At 37.6% G+C, this 21,037-nt stretch overlaps 4 protein-coding genes across 5 annotated transcripts; 2 read left to right on the top strand and 2 right to left on the bottom strand.

Annotated features, from left to right (window-relative positions):
• Positions 1-359: 359 nt before the first annotated feature.
• LOC107670159 (unconventional prefoldin RPB5 interactor 1-like) lies at positions 360-8,847 on the bottom strand. The gene is made up of 11 exons (XM_016462674.1): positions 8,375-8,847; positions 7,124-7,158; positions 6,742-6,820; positions 5,128-5,263; positions 4,948-5,039; positions 4,781-4,841; positions 4,511-4,694; positions 3,288-3,549; positions 2,396-2,547; positions 2,047-2,290; positions 360-1,652 (listed from the first exon to the last, which is right to left on the bottom strand). Exons 1-11 carry the CDS (start codon positions 8,471-8,473, stop codon positions 1,470-1,472), a joined length of 1,527 nt encoding a protein of 508 aa, XP_016318160.1. The 5' UTR covers positions 8,474-8,847; the 3' UTR covers positions 360-1,469.
• On the top strand, positions 8,388-11,413 carry LOC107670160 (peptide deformylase, mitochondrial-like). Of its 2 annotated transcripts, none has more exons than XM_016462676.1 (3): positions 8,388-8,464; positions 9,774-10,384; positions 11,042-11,413. In XM_016462676.1, exons 2-3 carry the CDS (start codon positions 9,799-9,801, stop codon positions 11,197-11,199), a joined length of 744 nt encoding a protein of 247 aa, XP_016318162.1. In that variant the 5' UTR covers positions 8,388-8,464; positions 9,774-9,798; the 3' UTR covers positions 11,200-11,413. The 2 variants fall into 2 exon arrangements, with proteins under 2 accessions (XP_016318162.1, XP_016318161.1); XM_016462675.1 differs by lacking the exon at positions 8,388-8,464 and adding an exon at positions 9,378-9,463.
• A 59-nt stretch (positions 11,414-11,472) lies between these two features.
• On the bottom strand, positions 11,473-14,470 carry LOC107670151 (spermatogenesis-associated protein 2-like protein). The gene is given in 3 exon segments (XM_016462663.1): positions 11,473-13,321; positions 13,427-13,763; positions 14,407-14,470. Coding segments are annotated over 2 exon segments (960 nt in total). The 5' UTR covers position 13,763; positions 14,407-14,470; the 3' UTR covers positions 11,473-12,697.
• Positions 14,471-15,107: 637 nt separating this feature from the next.
• On the top strand, positions 15,108-18,643 carry LOC107670155 (uncharacterized). Its single transcript, XM_016462666.1, has 6 exons — positions 15,108-15,283; positions 15,627-15,734; positions 15,865-16,004; positions 16,217-16,313; positions 18,166-18,290; positions 18,444-18,643. Exons 1-6 carry the CDS (start codon positions 15,199-15,201, stop codon positions 18,618-18,620), a joined length of 732 nt encoding a protein of 243 aa, XP_016318152.1. The 5' UTR covers positions 15,108-15,198; the 3' UTR covers positions 18,621-18,643.
• Positions 18,644-21,037: the final 2,394 nt, after the last annotated feature.

Here is a 21,037-nt window from a genome sequence, read left to right as displayed (position 1 = left end):
GTAATAACGGAGCACTCTGAGTCATCTTGTTTTTGGATTATTCTTACACACTTGAATGCCACATTGTGAACCTTGTAAATGACTGTAGAGATGTGCCCGTGATTGATTTATTGTGAGATACTGCATCATTCAACACAAATATATAATTGCCTTCGATTAAGTTAATAACTCAAAGACATGCTGCCATATATATGTTGGCCCAAAGTTTACATTCAAAATAATTTATTGAATGATTTAATTCTAAATATTTTATAACATTTAAAAAGAATGCTTATGTAAAAACACCTAATCTGACAATCCTAAAAATGTTTTTGTTGGTAACATTTGGAGCCCAAAATTCAGCTGCTAAATGTCTATAGTTTTTTCCCCTCTCCATAGGCATCAACTTGTTTTGGCTTTGATTTTTAAAGATAAAAAAGTAAAAGGCTTTAGCGTCCTCTATTGGTTCTGACTGAACACCACCACCATGACAAAGGAGTTGCTTCATCAGTAAAACAGCGACTTGTTTCATGCACAGAAATGAATGCACAAATGAACGTCCTGTGTAGAACCGAAACCAAATGAATAATGTCCTAATGACCAGTTAAAACACTTGTACAGTCAAAATCATTTATTGTTTATCCTTTTCAGTTACCACAACATTTTTTCGGCAGTCACAAAAAAAGCTGATGTACAAAGCCAAAACTCTGTAAACAAGATAAAAAAGAGATGAGAGAATCAGAGACGAAGTTCAGAAATGATACATTTTTTTTTATGCTGACAGAAATTGGCAGCTATTTCATGACCAACATAGGTCAAAGTTGCACATAAATTTCATGAATTAACAAAATGAGAATTAACTTTGATAAAGCATTTTCCAAAAAAATCCACATCATAGACCACATCACAACAATGACAGTAGTCATGATGTCACTAGCACTACTATTTTGTTTGTCTTGAAAACATTTTAGGATTTTATTTTTTATCTATACTAATACACACAAAAGATACCAAAATGTGCAGCATCTTCATAAATTAAAGGGATTGTTCACACACAAAAAAAGAAAATTCTGTCATCATTTAATCAATCTCATGAAGATCCAAACCTGTATGACTTTCTTCTGTGAAACAACGATTTCCAACTTCCTTCAAAATAACTTCCTTTGTGTTCCACAGAAGAAAAAACATCATACAGGAAAGACAAGAGGTGAGTAAATGATTTTCGGGTGAACTATCCCTTTAAACAAACCATCTGGCATATAAAAAAGCAAATAGTAGAGAAATCATTTATCATCTCTATTAATTACTCTTACAGAGCAAATAAAATGTCCAGGGTGCATGTAAAAAAATTAATAAAAAAAAAACAGACAGATGACAGTATAGAAGTAGTGTGGAGGACAGAGGAAGAGGACAGCTAGTGAGAAAGTCAGACTATAGGAGTTACTGTTGTACAAAACCGAATTTAAAAGTTGTGTGTTGATGTGATGAACTCATGTCTGATGCAACCGTGTAGCTTTAAACTTGGACATCCTCTTGGGTGGCTCCTGAAGAGCTTCGGGGCCCACCTCCTCCAGCTTTCTCTCGGGGATTGTGGGTAAGGCAGGAGGGGCGATGATCAGGTGTGGGATGGAGCAAGGCAGGGGATCCTTTTCAATCACTGTGCCTGTAAAAGCCTAAAACACAAAAATACATTTAAATATTTAATGAGAATATTGTTTCTGAGCAAGACATATTAAAAAACAATGCATTTAATATCATTTCTGGACTGGTAAAGAAATAAAAATACTTTCTGTCACAAGATATATAAACAATAAAAGTTTACAGTTTTTGATTGCTGCTTTTCCATGTGAAATTTGCTGACATGATGCTGGGGCTTCCAGTCTATTCTGTATAGTCGCCAGGGCATTTCTATGGTGTTGCTACAGTATTTTGAGTGGTTTTTAAAATCACGTTGCACTACAGTGAATAAATCATTCACAATAAGATCAATAACATGCAATTAGAATATAGATTGGGTGAATTTCCATTTCATGCAGACTTTAACCAACAGCAACAAGTCTTCTGTACCTCAAAGCGTCCGTTAGTGCGGGGGCTCGTTCCAGTGGGGCTTTCCTCCTCTGTAATGCCATCGCTGGTATCACTGTGTGTGGCGTCATCATGGCTCCACGAGCGTCCAAAAGCCGCACGGCGCTCTTCAAAGTCAGCTGTGCTGCTTTCGCTGGTGTCACTGCACACGCTGTTCTCACGGCTGCGGGACTTCAAAATGGACTTGCGTGGTATTGGCTCTCCATTCACCAAATCCACAAACACCCTACAAACAAACACTGTGTTGAAACTGAACCGATAAAAAACAAACATGCTTTGTTTTAATACATCAATAAAAATAGATGAATGATGTTTCCCATTAGGCTGTTACCTATAAATGTCTGCTGGGCTTGTGATCTTGTAACTTTCATGAGGAGAAAGACCGTTACTTTTGCCACTTTTTTTTTTCCGCTTGGCTTGTGCCTTTTGTTCATTTCTTTCGCTGAATTTTAGAGTGGTGTTCTTTCCTGTATTTATCCTGACCTTCACAGGGAAAAAGGAAAATGGAAAGAAAGAATTATGCAAATCGTTTTATTTTGAAGACACACAGGAGAAAGTAATTCAATGCAAAAAAAAAAGTTAATATACACTACTGTTCAAAAGTTTGGGGTCGGTAAGATTATTATTATTTTTTTATGATTTTGAAAGAAGCTTCTTAGGTTTACCAAGGCTGATTTAATTTTTTTATTTCATCAACAATACAGTACAAACAGTAAAATGTGAAATATCATTACAATTTAAAATAATTCTGTTCTGCTTTCAAATATTTTAAAATGTAATTTATTCCTGTAATAACACTGACTTTTCAGCATCATTACTCCAGTCTTCAGTGTCACATGATCCTTCAGAAATCATTCTAATATGCTGATTTGCTGCTCAAGAAACATTTATTATTAATGTTGAAAACAGTTCTGCTGTTTAATATTTTTTGTGGAAACAAAGGGGGCGTTCACCTAGCTTTCTCCTTCATTTCCAAAGTGCTTGGGACCTGCCGTTGCTAAGCATGTTTTATATCGCTGCGACGCAGACACGCCTGGAAAAAAACCAGCGTGTCGCGACCGCATCGCTCTCTATTTGTGTGTGCTTGCCGCATGTCTACATTTGAAATAATGAACTTGAGCGCGCAAAATTCTTTGATGAATAAAGTTCAAAAGAGCAGCATTTATTTGATCTTCGTCTTATGTAGGACTATCTAAAAGGGGTTTATGTAGCACTCGACTAACCTTTTTGAATTCCGCAGTATGAGAAAAATAGATAGTTGGAAGACCATTGCCTGATTCCTCATCACAATCTTCCTCATCACAATCTTCCTCATCCTCAGGGTGTGAGCCATTAGTGCCGTTCATCTGACTTGTGATAGATGACGGTACCCAGCCATTTTCCTTCTGATGGCCATTAACTTCGACACTGCTGCCATCTTCTGCTTCCTTCTCTTCCTCGGAGGAGGAAGTGGTGTCTTCTCCATTAGTGTCTGTGCTGTCCAATCTAGTATAACGGGGGAAGAAAATAGAACAAATCTATAAGCACACTATTAAAAAGTTTGTGCAACAGCTACTTTTTCTTTATGTATATTGCACTTTCAGTTTACCAAAAGATGTATGCATATGTGGTATGATTAAACAGGGTTTCAACACTTTTAGATCAATAAATTTCCCATGACCTTTCTGTAAAGTTTGTGATTACCGGATAAGATTACTGGGATTTTTCTTTTAAAAATATAATTGGGATATCTGGGGTTGATTTCCATTTTAATGCTATGCACCAATACTTTATTTTAAACACTGGAGAAACACCACCTTGTGTCACATAGGAAACAATTATTAGCTAGTATCATTTGCGCACTTAATACATTGCTGTTCAAAAGTTTAAGGTTGGTAAAATTTATTGTTTCTGAAAGAAGCCTCTCTTGCTCACCTTGGATGCATTTATTTGATTTAAAAAATACAGTAAAACCAATAAAAGTGTGAAATATGATTACCATTGAAAATAACTGTTTTCTTTTTTAATATATTTTAGGTCACACTTTATTTTTAAGGTCTAATTCTCGCAATTAACAACGACTTTTCCCTGAACAAACTCCTAATTGGCTGCTTAGTAATAGTTAGTATGGTAGTTAAGTTTAGGTATTGGGGATGTAGAATATGGTCATGCAGAATATGTGCTTTATAAGCACTAATAAACAGCCAATATGTTAATAATAGGCATGCTATTAAGCAACTAGTTAATAGCAGTTAACTGGTCCCTATACTAAAGTGTTACCATTTTAAAATGTCATTTATTCCTGTGATATTAAAGTAGAATTGTCAGTAACCATTACTCCAGTGTCACGTGATCTTTCAGAAATCACTAATAGGTTGTTTTGGTGCTCAAGATACATTTCTTATGACAATCAATGTTGAAAACATTTGTGCTGCTTGATATTTTTTGTGGAAATTCAATATTTTACCGGTATCTCTCATCTTGAAGTTCCTCCTCACGCTCTAGTTCATCAAGCCGGGCCCACAGCTCCTCCTCTGACAGCAGCCCTGTCGTTCTCTCTTCATCGCCTTCTTTCTTCTCTGTGTCCTCTTCCAGCTCCGACAAATACTCCTGCTTAGGTTTAGAATTGGGTTTGTGGGCCAAACGTTTTCCTGTGGAAGCACAATAGGGAGTAAATGATCAACAGAAGATAAAACAACCTGATAACACAAAAGCTAACCTGAAAAACTAGAATTACCTTTGGTAAATTCTTCCTCATTTATTACCTCTTCTCTAATGTCTACAAAATCTTCAGTATCCTGTTAATAAAAAGAGCAGACATGATTCTCTTCCAGAGAAGAAAACATCAGTATAAGGTTTCCATATAATGTCACATGGCAATGAGGTCATGGTTAGGACACTTACACCAGCCAGTTTTTCCAGATCATCTGTAAAGTCGGCTTTATTCTGAAAGTTCTTCATCACTTTCTGTAAGTCATCTAGCGCATTTTTGACATCTGGAAAAATAACATATATCAGGTCAAGCTGTATGGATTTTTCCAAACTGGTCAATGGAAAATATTAATCGAATAGAAATGAACTCACGTTTCTTTCGGTGTTCCACAAGAGTGTCGGCTTGTTTGGCAGAACACTTTGCAAACCAGTTATCCCCGAGGAGCACCGTTAACTCATTAGTGTGAACTAGCTTTCCAGGCATGAAAGCCAAGGGACCAAATGGTACCTATCATGTTGAAAAAACATCCAAATGATGAGCAAAATCAAGCCTTAAAGTAATAGTGACACTTTCACTTTCAAATCTGACAAGTAAAGGCCTGTTCACTCCAAGCATGATAACTATCATGACAACTACACATCTACCACAGCAACACACATTAGGTGCTGTTATTATAAACATGCACTGCAATAGGGCTGCACGATAAATCGCATGCGATATTTAACGCGCATCTTGTCAGAAAGCCGGTTCTGTAATCAGCGGTAAATCTCCATCACAGATGCCGCTTTACTGATAAGATGCGCGTTAAATATCGCATGCGATTTATCGTGCAGCCCTACACTGCAATTAAGTTGCCTGTCACTTTAAATGCTCAAGCTCTGATTGGCTGTTAATGTTTTTATCATTCATCAGCTAGAAAAGATTGTTCAAAGTGATTCCAACGATATTGTTCCTCTATGTCACTATCGATATAGTTGTGGTGTGAACTTTCCTATTCTCACAGAATAACAAAGATTATTAAAACTTTACGGTTACAGTTATTGTCCTTGACGTAAACAGGTCTTAAAGGGGTCATCCGATGCCCATTTTCCACAATATGATTCTTTAGGGTCTTAATGAAAAGTCTGTAACATAGTTTGGTTAAAATTTCTCAATGGTAGTGTAAAAAACACCTTTTTTTTACCCTGTCAAAAAGTTTTTTGTTTTGTAGCATTGTCCTTTAAATGTTAATGAGCTCTGCTGACCCCGCCCCTCTCTTCCAAGCCGCTCTCTGAGGGACTGTTTACTTTAGCCGCATTCATCGTGAAACTTGCTAATTAGCACATTATTAAAACAAAAACTTATACTCACTTCTTCTGTAGGTGAAGCTAGATCACGAATGATTCGCACGAACATAAACGCATTTATGTAGATCGGGGGGGCGCATTCTCTTCAGAAACAAACGTAATCCACTGTGTCTTCAGCGGCTCAGATGTCGGGAGTAAATGACTACTGCTACGTTCATTATTACATCCAACAACAGAACACCTCAATCGCTTAGGAGTCATTCTTGTCTACATCTGCTCCGGCGGTGAAACAATGGCGGACTGATGACAGCTCACTCAGGGTGGGTCTAAAGTAAGACGCCAGTCCAGTCTGTGCTGAAACGCTACTGTCAATCAAACTATCGTGGGAGGGGCCTGTCTGTGTGACGTCACACAGACAGGCATCTGAGGACGGCTCGATTTGAGAAAGGGGTCAAGATTTTAGTAGATTAAAAAAAAACACTGGGTAGATTTTTATCATTATAGGGTGGTTGCATTTCAGTTCAAACAACTTGTAAAAGTGCATGTAGCATCGGATAACCCCTTTAAAACAGGCTAAAACTGTGTGAATAATACTCTGTTGATAACTTAATATTTTGTTGCTCAGGCAGAGAAAATGTTTGTGTATCTAGATGTGAAGATTAATTTGGGTGCATCAGTAATTGAAAAGTGACACCATACCATAATATCATAAGACAACTTGTCAGGCAAAGTCCTGAGGCGGTCTTGAAGAAATTCATAGTCTTTTTCCACTTTATTCCTGTCAGTCACAGAGAAAAATGAATCTTCTAAAAGGAAATTGTTTGTTTGTTGACACAAGCTCTATTTTCGTCCTACCTACTGAAAATCTTTTTAAAATACTGAAAAGGAATATAACAAAAGCCTGTCAAATCTTGTCATAACCATCAACATCTATCTAGCGATCACAGTATAAATAGCATTTCCATTCCAAATTTAAACATTCAACAACCAATAACCAACCAATGACAAACTAACATGCAACAATGAATGATAATAACGTTATGCATGTCAGAGAGCTGTTAAATTGCACAAGGACACTCACCAGTGCTCAATTTGACTTCTGCAATCTTTCACCACCTGTTGTGGAAACAGTGACAATTTGTCATTTCATTACCGCTGAGATTCCCAAAATGCCACAGACAGCCAGTGACAATCACTGCTAAACGATCTGTATTATTCTGGTAATGTGAATTGGCCATTATAGAGAGAGAGTGAATGACAGTCCTGAAAGTTTCTAATGAGATGTAGAGAGAAGGTATCCTGTAACACATATTTATGGAGAGAGAGTGCAAACCGGTGTATTTATGGCAATGTAAAAAATTGTCTGTAGACTACAAAAACATATAATGTTTCCTATTAGAGTAATAATAATGAGATTGTTTTGGCATTACGACAATTAACATTTCAAGGTTAATGTGCTTAATGTCACCGTTCAAATCATCTTAATGCTAATGAATTAATTAATTTTTGCAAAATATAATTTAAAAGTTAGATTTTTTTTTCTACTTTTCAATTGTTGTTTTCATATTGGCATGCAATATGACAGAGGTTTGTCTTTTAAGAGATTCACCCACCAATAAAACAATATAAAGCATGTCTAACAGCATGCACAGACATGCATTGTGTGTTTTGTTTTTCTTATTTTCTCTTTTAAAAGACATGTCGCTTAGAGTAGTGCAACACAGAAGTTTCCAGATCTTCCAAAGAAAAATCCACCAGTTTTGGCGACTGTAAAGAAAGCAGTACAAATGTAGCTTTCATATCTGGCCAGCTAAGGTTTATCCTCCAGTGTCAACACATCGGTAATATACAGTTTCTTTGCCTTTCACCTACTCAAGTCACTCAAAATACCATGCAAATATAAATAGGTCAGTTAACCCTTACCTTCACATAGAGTCATTTCACAGCATGTAAACTTCCTACTGTAACAGTACAGTAAGCTTTTGCTTGCTGTATGCATTTTGGCAACGTGGACAACATGTGTTAGAATAAAGATCGTTTGCTAGCTATACATAAATAATTTACTGTTAACATTACTGAGATACATTGCATATAAATATGTACATGCTTTTTATTGCAATGTATCAGAAACATGCATGCATGCAATAAGCTAGCCAGCAGCAACACGTGATACACAAAGAACTTTCCAGAGAACGAAACGCGTAATACTGCGACTATACTGCAAAAAAAAAAGATGACGAATCTATGCTGATGATAAATCACGTGCACGGACATCAAGCTTTATATCTGCAGGAATGCATTGGTGGTATATGAAGGAAACATTACTCCTGACCTTTCTGTGCTCCTCTTTCAACCTCTCAGCGCCTTGAGGCAGATCTTTACTCTGTTTGACTTTTCCAGTTGCAGCCATTTGGTCATGCAAGTATGTCATCCACAATAAAACAAGGATTTGTTGTTTAAATATCCAAAACACTGAATGCTCAGGGGTTTGAAGTCCTATAAAAATGTTTATGAATGCAATTGGATGTGTTGCACTCAATCTGTCGCCTCGTAGTCATCAATGAAGCAGAACAAGTGGTCCAGTATATCGAGTTTGAGACCATTTCACACGTGCATGGTACGATGTCAATCTTATCCCAAAATATCCTCTTGTTTACAGTCCACCGATGGCCTGTTTCCCCTGCGCCATGTTCAGCTAATCACGGATGTAGTACGTACTCTGGATATCGCTCTTCCTACAACGACGCAAACACGTGATCGCTTACTTCGCTTATTTAATTTCACTTTCAGTTATGAATAACAAATACAAATGTTAAGGATTAAATACATTTCTTAAACTATACATAGACTAAAAACAATTATCAGCATGGAATTGCATAAATAAGACAACGTCCTGACTATAAAATGTCCATAATGCAACATGAGTAATTACTTATGAGGGAAAAAAGTATATATATTTGATTCATAAATTATTCATAAAAGGTTCTGTTAATGGCAAGATTTGTTTGATCGAAAATGTGGATCGTTGACCAGAGGAGTGTCCTTTTAACGTACGTGTAAACAATCCTCACGCTGACTTTATCACGTGACATTTTGAATGAAACAGGAAGTTGTAAACGTTGAGAAAAAGGTAACTTCGTTTCAATTTTTTGCCAGTGTTGTTTCAGTTTGAACCGTTTTAAGATATGACTGATGTAGGTGTCTCATCCGAGCTGCTTTATAGCAAATCACATTATAATTAAATAATTCCACAATTTAAATTTCACCCAGATACCTTTATTTTGAAGAAAAGACAGTGTCGTCTGTGTAGTAACGTTTTCCGGAATGGTCTCTCCTCACATTGAAATGCTTTTAACTGCTTAAAGAAATTTGCACCTGAAATTCTAATTATTTATTAACATGAGGAATTATTAGAGTGCTGGTGAGTACTGACACTTACACATAAAAGTGACTGAATCCTTTGCTTTTTAAAAATCATAGTTTTGTCATGTCATTGGAAAATTGTTCATATCAAATAAATATATAGACTTCACATTTTTTTCACTCCTTTCATTTAATATAGCTACTTTTTAATTTATTCGTGCTTATTTATGTAAATTTAAATGTGCATTCAGCTTAATAAGACAAAATAAAACTTGACTTATTCACTAGTTGGAATGCATGTTTATCGCATTAATAATTATTTTGTATTTGTTGACATGTGACGATTTTTTATTAATTTTTTTGTCCAGGTGACAAGAAGCTTTTGAGTCAGTCATGTTCAGGCACTGCAGGACATTTTCACATTATGTCTTAAAAAGTCAGACAAATGATGTACTTTCAAAACCAGTTAGGATTCTTTTGCCCTGGTCTCCATTCACTTGTACCGCATCCCCGCGTACTCATTCTACCAACATCAAGATGCGCTCCTACTTACAGTACATGAAAAGGAAAGTCAAAGGTTCACCAGCTCCTCCATACAACCATGTGTGTCAGGTTGGAGATCCTGTGTTACATTCACGGGCTGCGGCAGTGGAACCTGGAGCCATTCAGGGACCAGAAGTGCAGAAGGTCATAAAGACCCTGGTCAAGGTGATGAGGAAGCTTGAGTGTGTCGGCCTGAGCGCACCCCAGATTGGTGTTCCTCTACAAATATTAGCTTTAGAGTATCCAAAGAAAATGCTGGAGGACAACTCAATCGCTTCTTTTGAAGCTCGGGGTCTGGTGGCAGTGCCCCTTATGATTTTTGTAAACCCACAGTTATGTTTATTAGATGGACGCACTGTCATCTTCCAAGAAGCTTGTGAGAGCATCTGTGGCTATTCAGCATCTGTTCCATGCTATGTGTCTGTAGAAGTCTCAGGTAAAAGCATCATGCTATAAAATATCAAAAACAATGAATGAATAAATAAATAAGACTCAACCGGTAATTAAAGCTGCAAGCAGCGATGAACGGGCCCTCGCACCCGGGCTCCTTTAGATTACACTGACCAACTTTGGTGTTGATCTGAATAAATCTCTATGAGGAGTTCGTTAAAGTACAACCCCTGAAAATGGCAAAAACGACACAAATTTTGCAGAGAAAATTCAAAATAACCGACTTCCTGTTGGGATTCGGATTTCGTACCAGGAGACTTTTTTTGTAGGTATTGGTGTGTTACATGTGTGTACCGAATTTCGTACATATACATGAAACGTAGCTCGAGGCGCACTCCATTTTGCCACACCCACTTCTGAAACCCGTATCAGATGTAAATTTTCGCCACTTCTGAGGCGTGTGCAAAGTTTCATGACTTTTTGAGCATGTTTAGGCCCTCAAAAATGCGATTGATCTTAGAGAAGAAGAAAAAAAATAAAAATAATAATAAACGGAGCAGATACAAGAGGGTCCTCGCACCACCGGTGCTCGGGCCCTAATAAGAAGTGACTGTTAGAGACATAAATCCATTGTTGCAACCTAAATATTTATTCTGATATTCTTGATAGTATCAAATCAGAACTTTTTTTTTTCTTCTACAAGGTCTTAATGAGAAAGCGGAGCCTGTCAGCTGGCAAGCAAGTGGATGGCTGGCCAGAATACTGCAGCATGAAATAGAATACTTGCCGGACCCACTGTATATTGATCGCATGGATATTAAAACCTTCATTAACGTAAAATGGGAAGAGTATAATGAATGACGCTTTGGGAACTTCATTGCAACCTTACCTTTGTATTTCAGAGAAAATGTATATTCCTATCAATCCTGTGTTATCTGAAACAAGCATTTCATCACATTCCCCATTGAACATTTACAATCAAGCTAGTTTCCACTTTGGCTACGCATAGTATACAACTAAATGGAGATTACAACACCTTCATCTCCAACAGTAAGACCCCTTTTTTTGTAACAATATTATTTTTGATTTTTTGATTTTTAAATAAAAGCAAAAGCAGAATTCTCTTTCAGTCCCTTTATTTTTATATTAATTCCAATAAACCATCACAGTAACTGACATGTACGTTATATTTAATAATTATATGGCAGTATATCTCTCTAAGCAACATGGTGATTGGTTAGAGATCATTGGTTAGTTGCTAAGACCCCAAACCATCATTTTCAACCATCAAAACGTGCTGAACCAGTTACTGAATACATTACAATTATCAAATATTGGGCTGGCCATCACATACTCTCACCATTAGACAGTTACAAGCCTTGTTACTGAGTGACATTAGTAAGAGATAGTTAACTCTACAGTGAACTTAATAATTTTTGTAATATACGGCTCTTATCATCACATAAAGACACCACTGATATCAAAAATTAAAAGTGTAACAGATTGCATGTTTCTATCCCCCAGAATTTCAGACTCCTTGTGCAATTACCAAAATAATAACAGGCTTAATTTGCAGATTAAAAACAGCGTCTTCAACCAGACATGGTCGACACTGACACACAGTTGTTTTCAAACAGAGGAAGAGCTGAGGATAGGCTTTCCACACCTGCATAACAAGGTATTTTTATAGCAACACAGATGGCAATACACAGCACCACAGTACCTGCATAAGGTGCTAAGTTCAGAACTGTGGCAAGTGGTGCAATATGTTCTGATATTATGTATTTTGTGTTTTTGAGAGCAATGTCGTAGATCAGGACACCCAGTGAAATGAAAGACTTCACAAGTAAGGCATAGTGTCAGGAAAAGTTTGGTTAGCTTTCAAGCAATCACGGTGATATGGTATTGGTGCATTAGGTGTTTTGGATCCAACCGTTTCCTGGGGGTACTGCATATGATGTGCAGAAGAATGACATGTGTTTCTCTTTTGAACATTCACTCTTTCTCCTTGAGGGGGCTGCACTGTCCCCGTAGACGGAATACAGTGATTAAATCGGCATGCTTTAATAAAATCACAGTTGTGTTCATGGATCAACTGACAGTCATAGCACACCAAAAATGAATCAGAAGAAGAATTCATCATACAAAAATGTGTCTTGAGTGAATCTTTAGATTTTTCCTTGGTCATTCTGAGCTGGTTTTGTAATGAATAAAGGGTCTTCGGTCTTAAAATGGCACAGAGCTAATTTATGTTATTTATTTTTGCACTCCTTATAATAGTCACAAAATGGACAGTGCAGACTTTTGCACTTCTCACATTGGTATACATTTAACAAACCTTGCTTCATACAGCTGCATATCACTTTTGCTGCTGCTTGGCTCTGGGCATCACCTTCACAGTTTGATCTTCAGCAAAGCTTTCCATCGGACCTGGACTTTTGAGTGGTCCTCCCTGCCTTGCATCCTCATTATTCCCCATGTTTGACCGTGAGGCCTCTTTCTGTAAAGGCTTGCTTAGATCAGTCTCTTTTGGTTGCATATAAGAAGAGTGAGGTGGTGAACAAGACGTGGATGTCACGCGAGAAGCATCTGTCTGCTCTGTGTACAGATCCAGCTCAGTGTCCATGCCACCTGTCAGGATGGCATCTGAAACACTAGCAGCATCTGCCTTTCTCTTGGTGTTCTCTAGTGCTACCTGAAGACTGTGGCCTGCCTGCCTCTCCTTAACTAGCTGTAGAACTCACTCCACACCTCTGTCCACCGAGCCCAAGGCCAAAAGTAGCAGCTGGCACTCCATCCGGGCAGTGAAGAAGCCACATGCAAGGCTGAGTAAGAAATCAGTAGGAACTAGTTTGGAGTTCAGCGCCAACTCCTCTTCTTCTTTAGGACTTGAGGCCTGGTATCCAAGCAAACCAAACAGCTCTTTAGCCTGCTGAAGGGTTAGTGCAGGTTTGATCGAATGGGTGAACATACCTGAAAACATCTGGTGAGAAGGAAGAGACTATTTAAAGGTGGTGAAAACAAACCAACGTCAAAGAGACTGTTAAAAATCTAGCTCTATAGGTGGAGCACTAGTATTTCCACATACCTTCACCAGTCTGTACTCTCTTCTCCAGGGGTAGACGTAGAGGTTTAAAGCAGTGAGCTCCAACACTTCAAAGGCCTTGGAAAGTTTTTCAAGCCCCATTTGGCCAGTTTTAGAGGGAAATGCATAGAGAGATTTTTCCATCACTGCCAGTGAATCTAATCCATGTAGGTGATGTATCTTCTAGGCATTGCCATTGTGAAGGAGCATCTTGACTTCCTTACAAAGTTCCTCATTCCTGCACACCAAACTTCGATCCCCCTTTTCAATTTGTCTCTCCAAGTTAGTCTGGTACCTATTAATGTGGCCATCTTCTGTCTTTTTATAAGCATAATTCATCCTAGAAGAAAGAATATTGGAAGTTTATTTATTGTCAACCAAATTATAATCATTAAACATGTCAATAATCACAACAGATATACAGAAACAATATAGCAAGTTTATATTTTGCATAAACGTCATTACCACCATGTATAGTTGGGTGAAGACAACTAAAAACTACAAAATGTCATTTAAAGATGACATTTCAGTTCAATTCAATCTGAACAGTGATTGAATATATGTGGAAATTTAAACTATTAAAAACCATCTATAATACTAGCAAGTTGGAGCTAAACTCTGCAGGACACCGGCCCTCCAGGACCGCGTTTGGGCACCCGTTCTAGATCAACAGACTAAAGTGAAAGTGAAGATCGAAAACAGTTCCATCAGATTATCTGAAACCACCGTCTTACACAATTAATTAAATTCATATTTTTAAAAGTATATTAAATGTATAGCACATTGTTGAACAATAAATAGCATAAACTACGCTAAATGCTTAAAGATTATGCATCTTGCCTTTCCAAACCAAAACCAAAACCACAGCCACTGGTATATTTGTTTTCAACTGACTCATTAAATTCAAATCAACAACGCTCTTGACACACGACTAACGCCGTTCACATTAGACTGTAACGAATCAACTAAACTAAATTCATTACTTGATCGACGTTCAACGTCCAACAAAAAACTGCTTTGAAGAGCGTCGCTGTTTCCCAGTGGAGAAACTTTTTTGACATCACTTCCGGCTCACGTGAAGATTTTTAGGGTTGCAGTGTCGTCAAACCTTATAAACTAAATAAGTAAATAAAATTAAAGGAGTAAATATAATTGTATAAAAATAAATAGAATAAAAAGTAATAAAAAAAACGGTGTAAATGTGCATTTGTCATATATGAAAAGTATTCCATATCAATCTTGAGATCCCTGTTCCTTATTCCAAGTCTAAAACACAGAGGCATCTCTCATTTTGTGAATAAAATAGCTAAAATAATTTATACAAATGTATTCGCAGTTTATACAACTCTAAATGTGCAGTATGCTATGATTATTCAATTTAGTGTATCTACCAGTGCTAGTTCACAAGAGGGCGCTATCGCTATAATATATGATAGAAACTGTTGGTAATATCAGACCTGACCTTGGTATCAAACTTAATTATTACAACCTTTCCTACTGACATGATGATATTACTGGTATTCACTACAATATAAGATTTGTTTTTCAGCCGCAACATTTATAATTTTCCTAAAAAAATTGTTTCTTTGAAACTGTAATTTAATTGTGATAAAGGATAAAAGAATGCATAATTAGGTGGGCGTGTCATTCTGAAAGGGGCGTGGTATCTGGCTGCGGTTCCATTTAAAGATCTTGAGCAGCAGGAGACATGAAACCCATAAACTAAAGCATAATCAATCTCGGGCGTCTGCACTGCTGCAGCGGTTGTGTTCGCGATGTCAAACGGGGACAGGGTGGTTTTAGCGCTCGGTGGAGCAGGAACTGTCGGCTCCGGGATAGTGAAAGCTCTCCTGGACAGGGGTAAGAGCATATCAAGTATTTACATTTAATATATAATAGTAAGCATTATTTTTATAAAAAAAAAAAATATATATATATTAAATATTATTTATATATTATTTATTTTATTTATAGCAGCAGTAACTATTATTATTATTATTATTATCAGCGCATTTATGAATAGGAAAACAATTATATATCCACCCCTATTAGATGTTTTAAATTCAGATCTCAATTCTGATTCCGTAATTTAATTCTAACATTTCCTTTCTTTTACTTTAAATGATAAAAATAAATGTCTTTGCATAAATTTTTTTTTTTTAAAGCATTAGCATGTGTGGTAACTATGCAAACACATATTTAGGTTTCAAGGTTGCTGTGATCTCCAGAGACAGCAGCAAGTTGGAGAAACTCAAGGGGTTTGTTTCAGCTAGCACAAAAAGTAACCTGACCACTTTAGTGGGGAATGTTGGTATGTATCTTCTCCTTTTGCAATTTATTTTTATTTTTTGGTGTGTGTTATCTTTGCAGTTCTACACATTTTAAGGTCTCATTGATTTTGGATTGTTTGTGACTAATGAAATACTCTCCTAATCTATCAGGCTCAGAAGAAGGAGCGGAGGAGGTGAAACAGGCCTTGCTTAAGTCTGTGGGAAAGATCACAGATGTGGTGTCCTCTCTGGGCTTCAGCTGGTGGCAGGGAGGTCCACCACACACCCAACCCCTCAAAGAACTGCACTGGGTAAGAGAAGAGCATTTACCCTTGCAAGCCCTCTATATGCAATATTAATTAATACATATTAAACACGATTCTTTCAGTGATTGTTTATACGTGCTTATATGACGCACAACATTTCACCATCCACGTTTTGCATTCTAACCAAACTTTCATCCTTAGGTCTGCATCTCCACCATCATTTGATTGCTCAAAACTCTTTCCTCTCTGATCAACAGGTTATTGAGACTCTGCTTTTCAGCACCTTTGTGTCTTGGAAAGCGTTCTTTACCCTGGTGAAAGATGATCCTAACTGTACCTACACGTTTATCACGGGTACGTCATTATTTGTCTTGCAAAACATATTTATTTAAGATTATTTAGTCATATGTGAAAAAATAATTGTGAGTTTACTAGTAAATCTATTTTAAAAGACACAAATGTCTTTTCCTGCGGGCAGTCATGGTCTAATGGTTATAGAGTCGGACTTGTTGGACCAAAGGTACAGCACTCTCTTCCACCTTTAATACCGCGACTGAGGTGAGACCCTTGAGCAAGTCACCAAAACCCCCAACTGCTCCCCGGGTGCTGCAGCAAAAATGTCTGGCCACTGCTTAAAGGGTTGCGCAATGTAGCCAATCACAGACTCAGCTGTTGATTTCTGGAAGGCAATGGCCAATCAGAGGTGATTAAGTTAGAATCTACTCACTGCAGTGCTGAAATTGCGTGCTCACAAAATCCTCTCATTTTAACACACGAAGTGTAGACATTGTGAAAGATTCATTGTGCATATATTTATTGTGTTATAACAAAGCTTTATGAGATTGCGATTAACTGAGATGTCAGCTTTTAGTGATAATAAAGGAAGCGCTGCTCGCATTCTGCCATGCCAAACCATGCACGCAGCAGCCCATGCTTGCTTTTCTGTTGTGAATGTTGATGATTAGATTATGATTATCTCAGAGGCACAAAATCACTTTCACAGACTTTTTCATTAACTGTTCCCTCCTGGTGGAATGACCTGCCCAACTCAATCCAAGCAGCTGAGTCCTTAGCCATCTTCAAGAAACGACTAAAAACACATCTGTTCCACCTTTATTTCACCCTCTAACTCTAGCACTTTCTATTCTATTTTAATCCTACTTTATATTTATCTTCTTTTTTTATTAAAAAAACACAAAAAAACACACTAGCTTTCTATTTTTTCTATTCTATCTACTTGTTTTTCTTTGTGTGTGTGTGTGTGTGTATAAAATATACATATATATACACCTTGCTACATGTACTGTGTTAGGCTAACAGAGACTTGTCATTTGCACTTATATATTGTTGCTCTTTTGTTAGTTTTGACTGCTTTTATTGTCCTCATTTGTAAGTCGCTTTGGATAAAAGCGTCTGCTAAATGTAAATGATTAGCCTAAATAACAAATATTTTATCGGGAGTTTTTTTTTGCTGGGATGTTGTGGAGCTTAGGAGATGTTACAGAACCATTTAATGTAAATTTCTTCGATGTACTGAAAAAAAATCTTTATAGATTACTTCTATGCGGGCTTTTGCGGGCGGGAGCGGGACCAGATAAGATATAGTTCTGCGGGAGCGGGCGGGCGCGCAGGTCTCTAATGCAGAGCACAGATTCTGAGTATGGGACACACTTGGCTACACGTCACTCACTTTCACTTTGAAAATTTAGAGTCCAAATTTATCATTTAGCAAATTCAAAACACAAATCAATAAAACAGAATCATTGGTCAGATAGCCGGCAACAACGTATATACTCTTAAAAATAACTTTTCTTTATGAGCATTTTGGAACCTTTACGATCAATGATGGAACCTTTACAATGGACAACATTTTTTTTATAGTGGAAAAAGGTTTGTCTGGTTAAAATGTGCTTTAAAAAAATGGTTTATTTTAAGATCTGTGGAAATAAATGGAAGAAAACACACACACACACACACACACACACACACACACACACACACACACACATACATACATACATACATACATACATAGAGAGAGAAACAGATTCCTATAGGAACCAGATGTAGAAGGCAAAAACATTGAGTTGAAATAAAATTTCATGGCCAGTAAATTTTCTCAATCCACTAACCATTATCAGGCAGATGTGGCAACAAAAAGTAAATTATTCCCCCTGCTTATCCAGATGCGTTCTGTGTTATACAGGAGGTGCTGGAGAGAAAGTTCTCATGCCGGGCACAGGGTTCCTGACTGTAGGGGCAGCCAGTGTTCTGGCGTTCTGTCAGGTTCTGCGTGAGGAGTACCCAGAGGTGCCATGCAAAGTCAACCAGGTGTCTCATCAAACTCTCCTAAACCCAACGACAAGCTCATGGGGTTATATTCCGGCCATGTAGACTCACTGAAGATGTGCTTAATTAAATGTCATGAAAGTATTTCCTCATATTTGTTCCTCTATGATGCCTGTCTTAATAATCTTCCAACAGGTGAAAATCAATACAGGTGTTGCGGCCCCAGACCGAATGGCCCCCGGGTACCTGAACCACTTGGATTTAGGGGAGGCCGTGGCTACGCTGGTGGAGCGCCGCAACACGTCCCACACCGTCTTCCCCGTGAGCTGTCCTGCCGATCTAAAAACTGTTATCTTGGAGGGCAATCTGTAAGCAAGGCCCATCGGATTTTCCTCTGTATTCACTTTATCCTGTTAGTATGCGTGTATTGTTTTATTGCATGTCAACAAAACATTTCTGTACTGACAATCCCCAGCTTTGTCATAGCCTTGAAATACTCATTGTGCTCAAAACAAATCAATATCATAACCAATGGAATAGTACAGATGCAGCTGAGCGTAAACGCAGCCCCAGACTTGTAAGTTTGACACTGAAGTAGAGAGACACGTGTGAGGACGGATGTGAAAACAAACTCGGTCTTTTCCACGGTTAGAGTAAGAGAAAAAACATGGCACATTGTTGGCACACTTGCGTCCCCGTAGCTTGACTACCTGCCCTCGTTCACTCAAAACTTATCTGGCTGTTGCTTCCACAGCTCCAAATATTCCCAGCCGTGTGGCCCATAATAAGCGTGTAGGGGGCAAGAGGTTCAGAAATGGCCGGCCTTTAAATTGGGGGACATTGTTGTCTGCGTTTGCTGTAATCATGACACTTACATTAACGCTTTAGTGACAGGGATTTAAATTTGACACTGGATTTAGTGAAGTGTCTAATTAAAGGGGGAAGGAGGTGAAAAGGCTTTGTCAGTTTGTCAACTGTAGTTTTGCATTGCATCAGCTTATTAAAGCGATAGTTCGCTCAAAACTTAAAACGTTTCCTCCTCATGTCAGTTCCTTCTGTGGAACAAAAAAAAAAATATTTTTTTTTAAATATTCTTGAAGAAAGAAAACCATATAGGTTTGAAATGAGATATTAGATTGAATAGATGTTGAGAATTTAAATGTTTTGGGTGAACTAGCCGTTTATATCTTAAGTACAGACCAAAAAGTGTGCCATTCTGTTCATACAACCAAAACATAGTTTCTGTTACTCGGTTTAGTACTTGTCTGAGTGAAAACCATTCATGGGGCATTTATATTGTGTGTCTGAGGAAATTAAACTAATAAAAAAAGAGAAAATCTCCCAGACTCCTAATTTCTTTGAAGTAGTAACCAACATGACATGAGCCACAATGCTGAGGGTGTGATATGACTTTAGTTGCCTGGATTTCATTAAAATCTGGCTTAGAGTTCTTATTTCAAAAATAGTTTGGGAATTGAAAAATTTAAAACAACGGAAAACAAAGTATCCACTTTGGCAACCAATGAAATCCCTTTTCGTGAGACAGTACACTTCGAATGCCAAAAAGACATCAATATTTTCAAACTCAAAACTCATACTTGAAGAGATGGCTCACCACAAAATGAAAACTCTGTCATTATTTATTCACCCTCATGTTGTTCCAAATGGGTATTATTATTATTACTGCTATTTTGAATGACATGAGGGTAAGTAATTAACAATTTTCATTTTTGGGCAAATTATTCATTTAAATTATATGAACAGAGTTAAAAATAGGAAATATCGGGGATGCAAAATCTCAGACCAATACTGGCACAATCAGAAAACACAAAAAGTGAGTCTCAGTAAGTTATGATGAGCAACCTAATGGCTTTTATATGCAATCTGACAAAATTTTATCACATCTCTCGCCATCTTTGGTGAATGACTGGAAGCATCCATCTAGTCATATCATCCATTTCTATATATCAAATTAAACACAAAGATCAGGGTTTGCAAACTTTCCCTAACCACTCTTGCTGTGTTTTGGTGTTTAACCCCAAGGCTTGTCACTGGTTATTTTGGGTGCCAGCTCCAAAACACCGACAGGGATTGGGGCATTTTTGTAGAGGGACAAGACAAGTGGACTGGAAGGGATTTAAAAGGCCGCCCATAGACAAAGTCACACAGTGAAGCCATTAGAGTAATCATCATCCACACAGAGGGTATTCTAGGACAGAGGTTAAGCCTCCTGATTCAGAGTGGCATGTTTTCTCCTTTGGCCCGGAAACTTTCGGAATAATCCAGCCATCTGCCCATCAGGCGACTTGGCCACCCTCTGAGCAATCACTTCTCCCAGTGATTTCCTTGCCCTTCGAATTTTAACTAATTGATTAAAAGGTGGTCAAAAGCATGGAAGAATTAGGAAAATAAAATAAAAACACCCTTGAGAGCACTAAACAGGGTTACATATGTCTTTATTGTTAGAAAATTCACATGCCATGCACTTTCAAACCATGCCCATGTGCATTATCCAATCCTAATGATCAGGTATGAAGAACTTGGGAAAGTTTTGTAAAAAATACATGGCCACTGTCTCCCAGGCAAAGAGATTCAGGCTACATTCATCAATTCACATTACATATCTTTAGCAACAAACAGAAAACAAACATTCTGCTCAGACAAAACACACACACACACATATATATATATACACATGCATGCATTTGCATGCACACAATTTTATTATGCCTATTTTCTATTCAATCCCCTCAACATCAGTAATGTCAGACTGAAGACAGATGGTTCAG

Source organism: Sinocyclocheilus anshuiensis, unplaced genomic scaffold (genome assembly GCF_001515605.1).
Source record: "Sinocyclocheilus anshuiensis isolate Anshui unplaced genomic scaffold, SAMN03320099.WGS_v1.1 scaffold800, whole genome shotgun sequence".
Lineage (NCBI taxonomy): Eukaryota > Metazoa > Chordata > Actinopteri > Cypriniformes > Cyprinidae > Sinocyclocheilus > Sinocyclocheilus anshuiensis.
The sequence above is the reverse complement of the archived record's forward strand: the minus strand, read 5'-3'. Positions and strand labels throughout refer to the sequence as shown.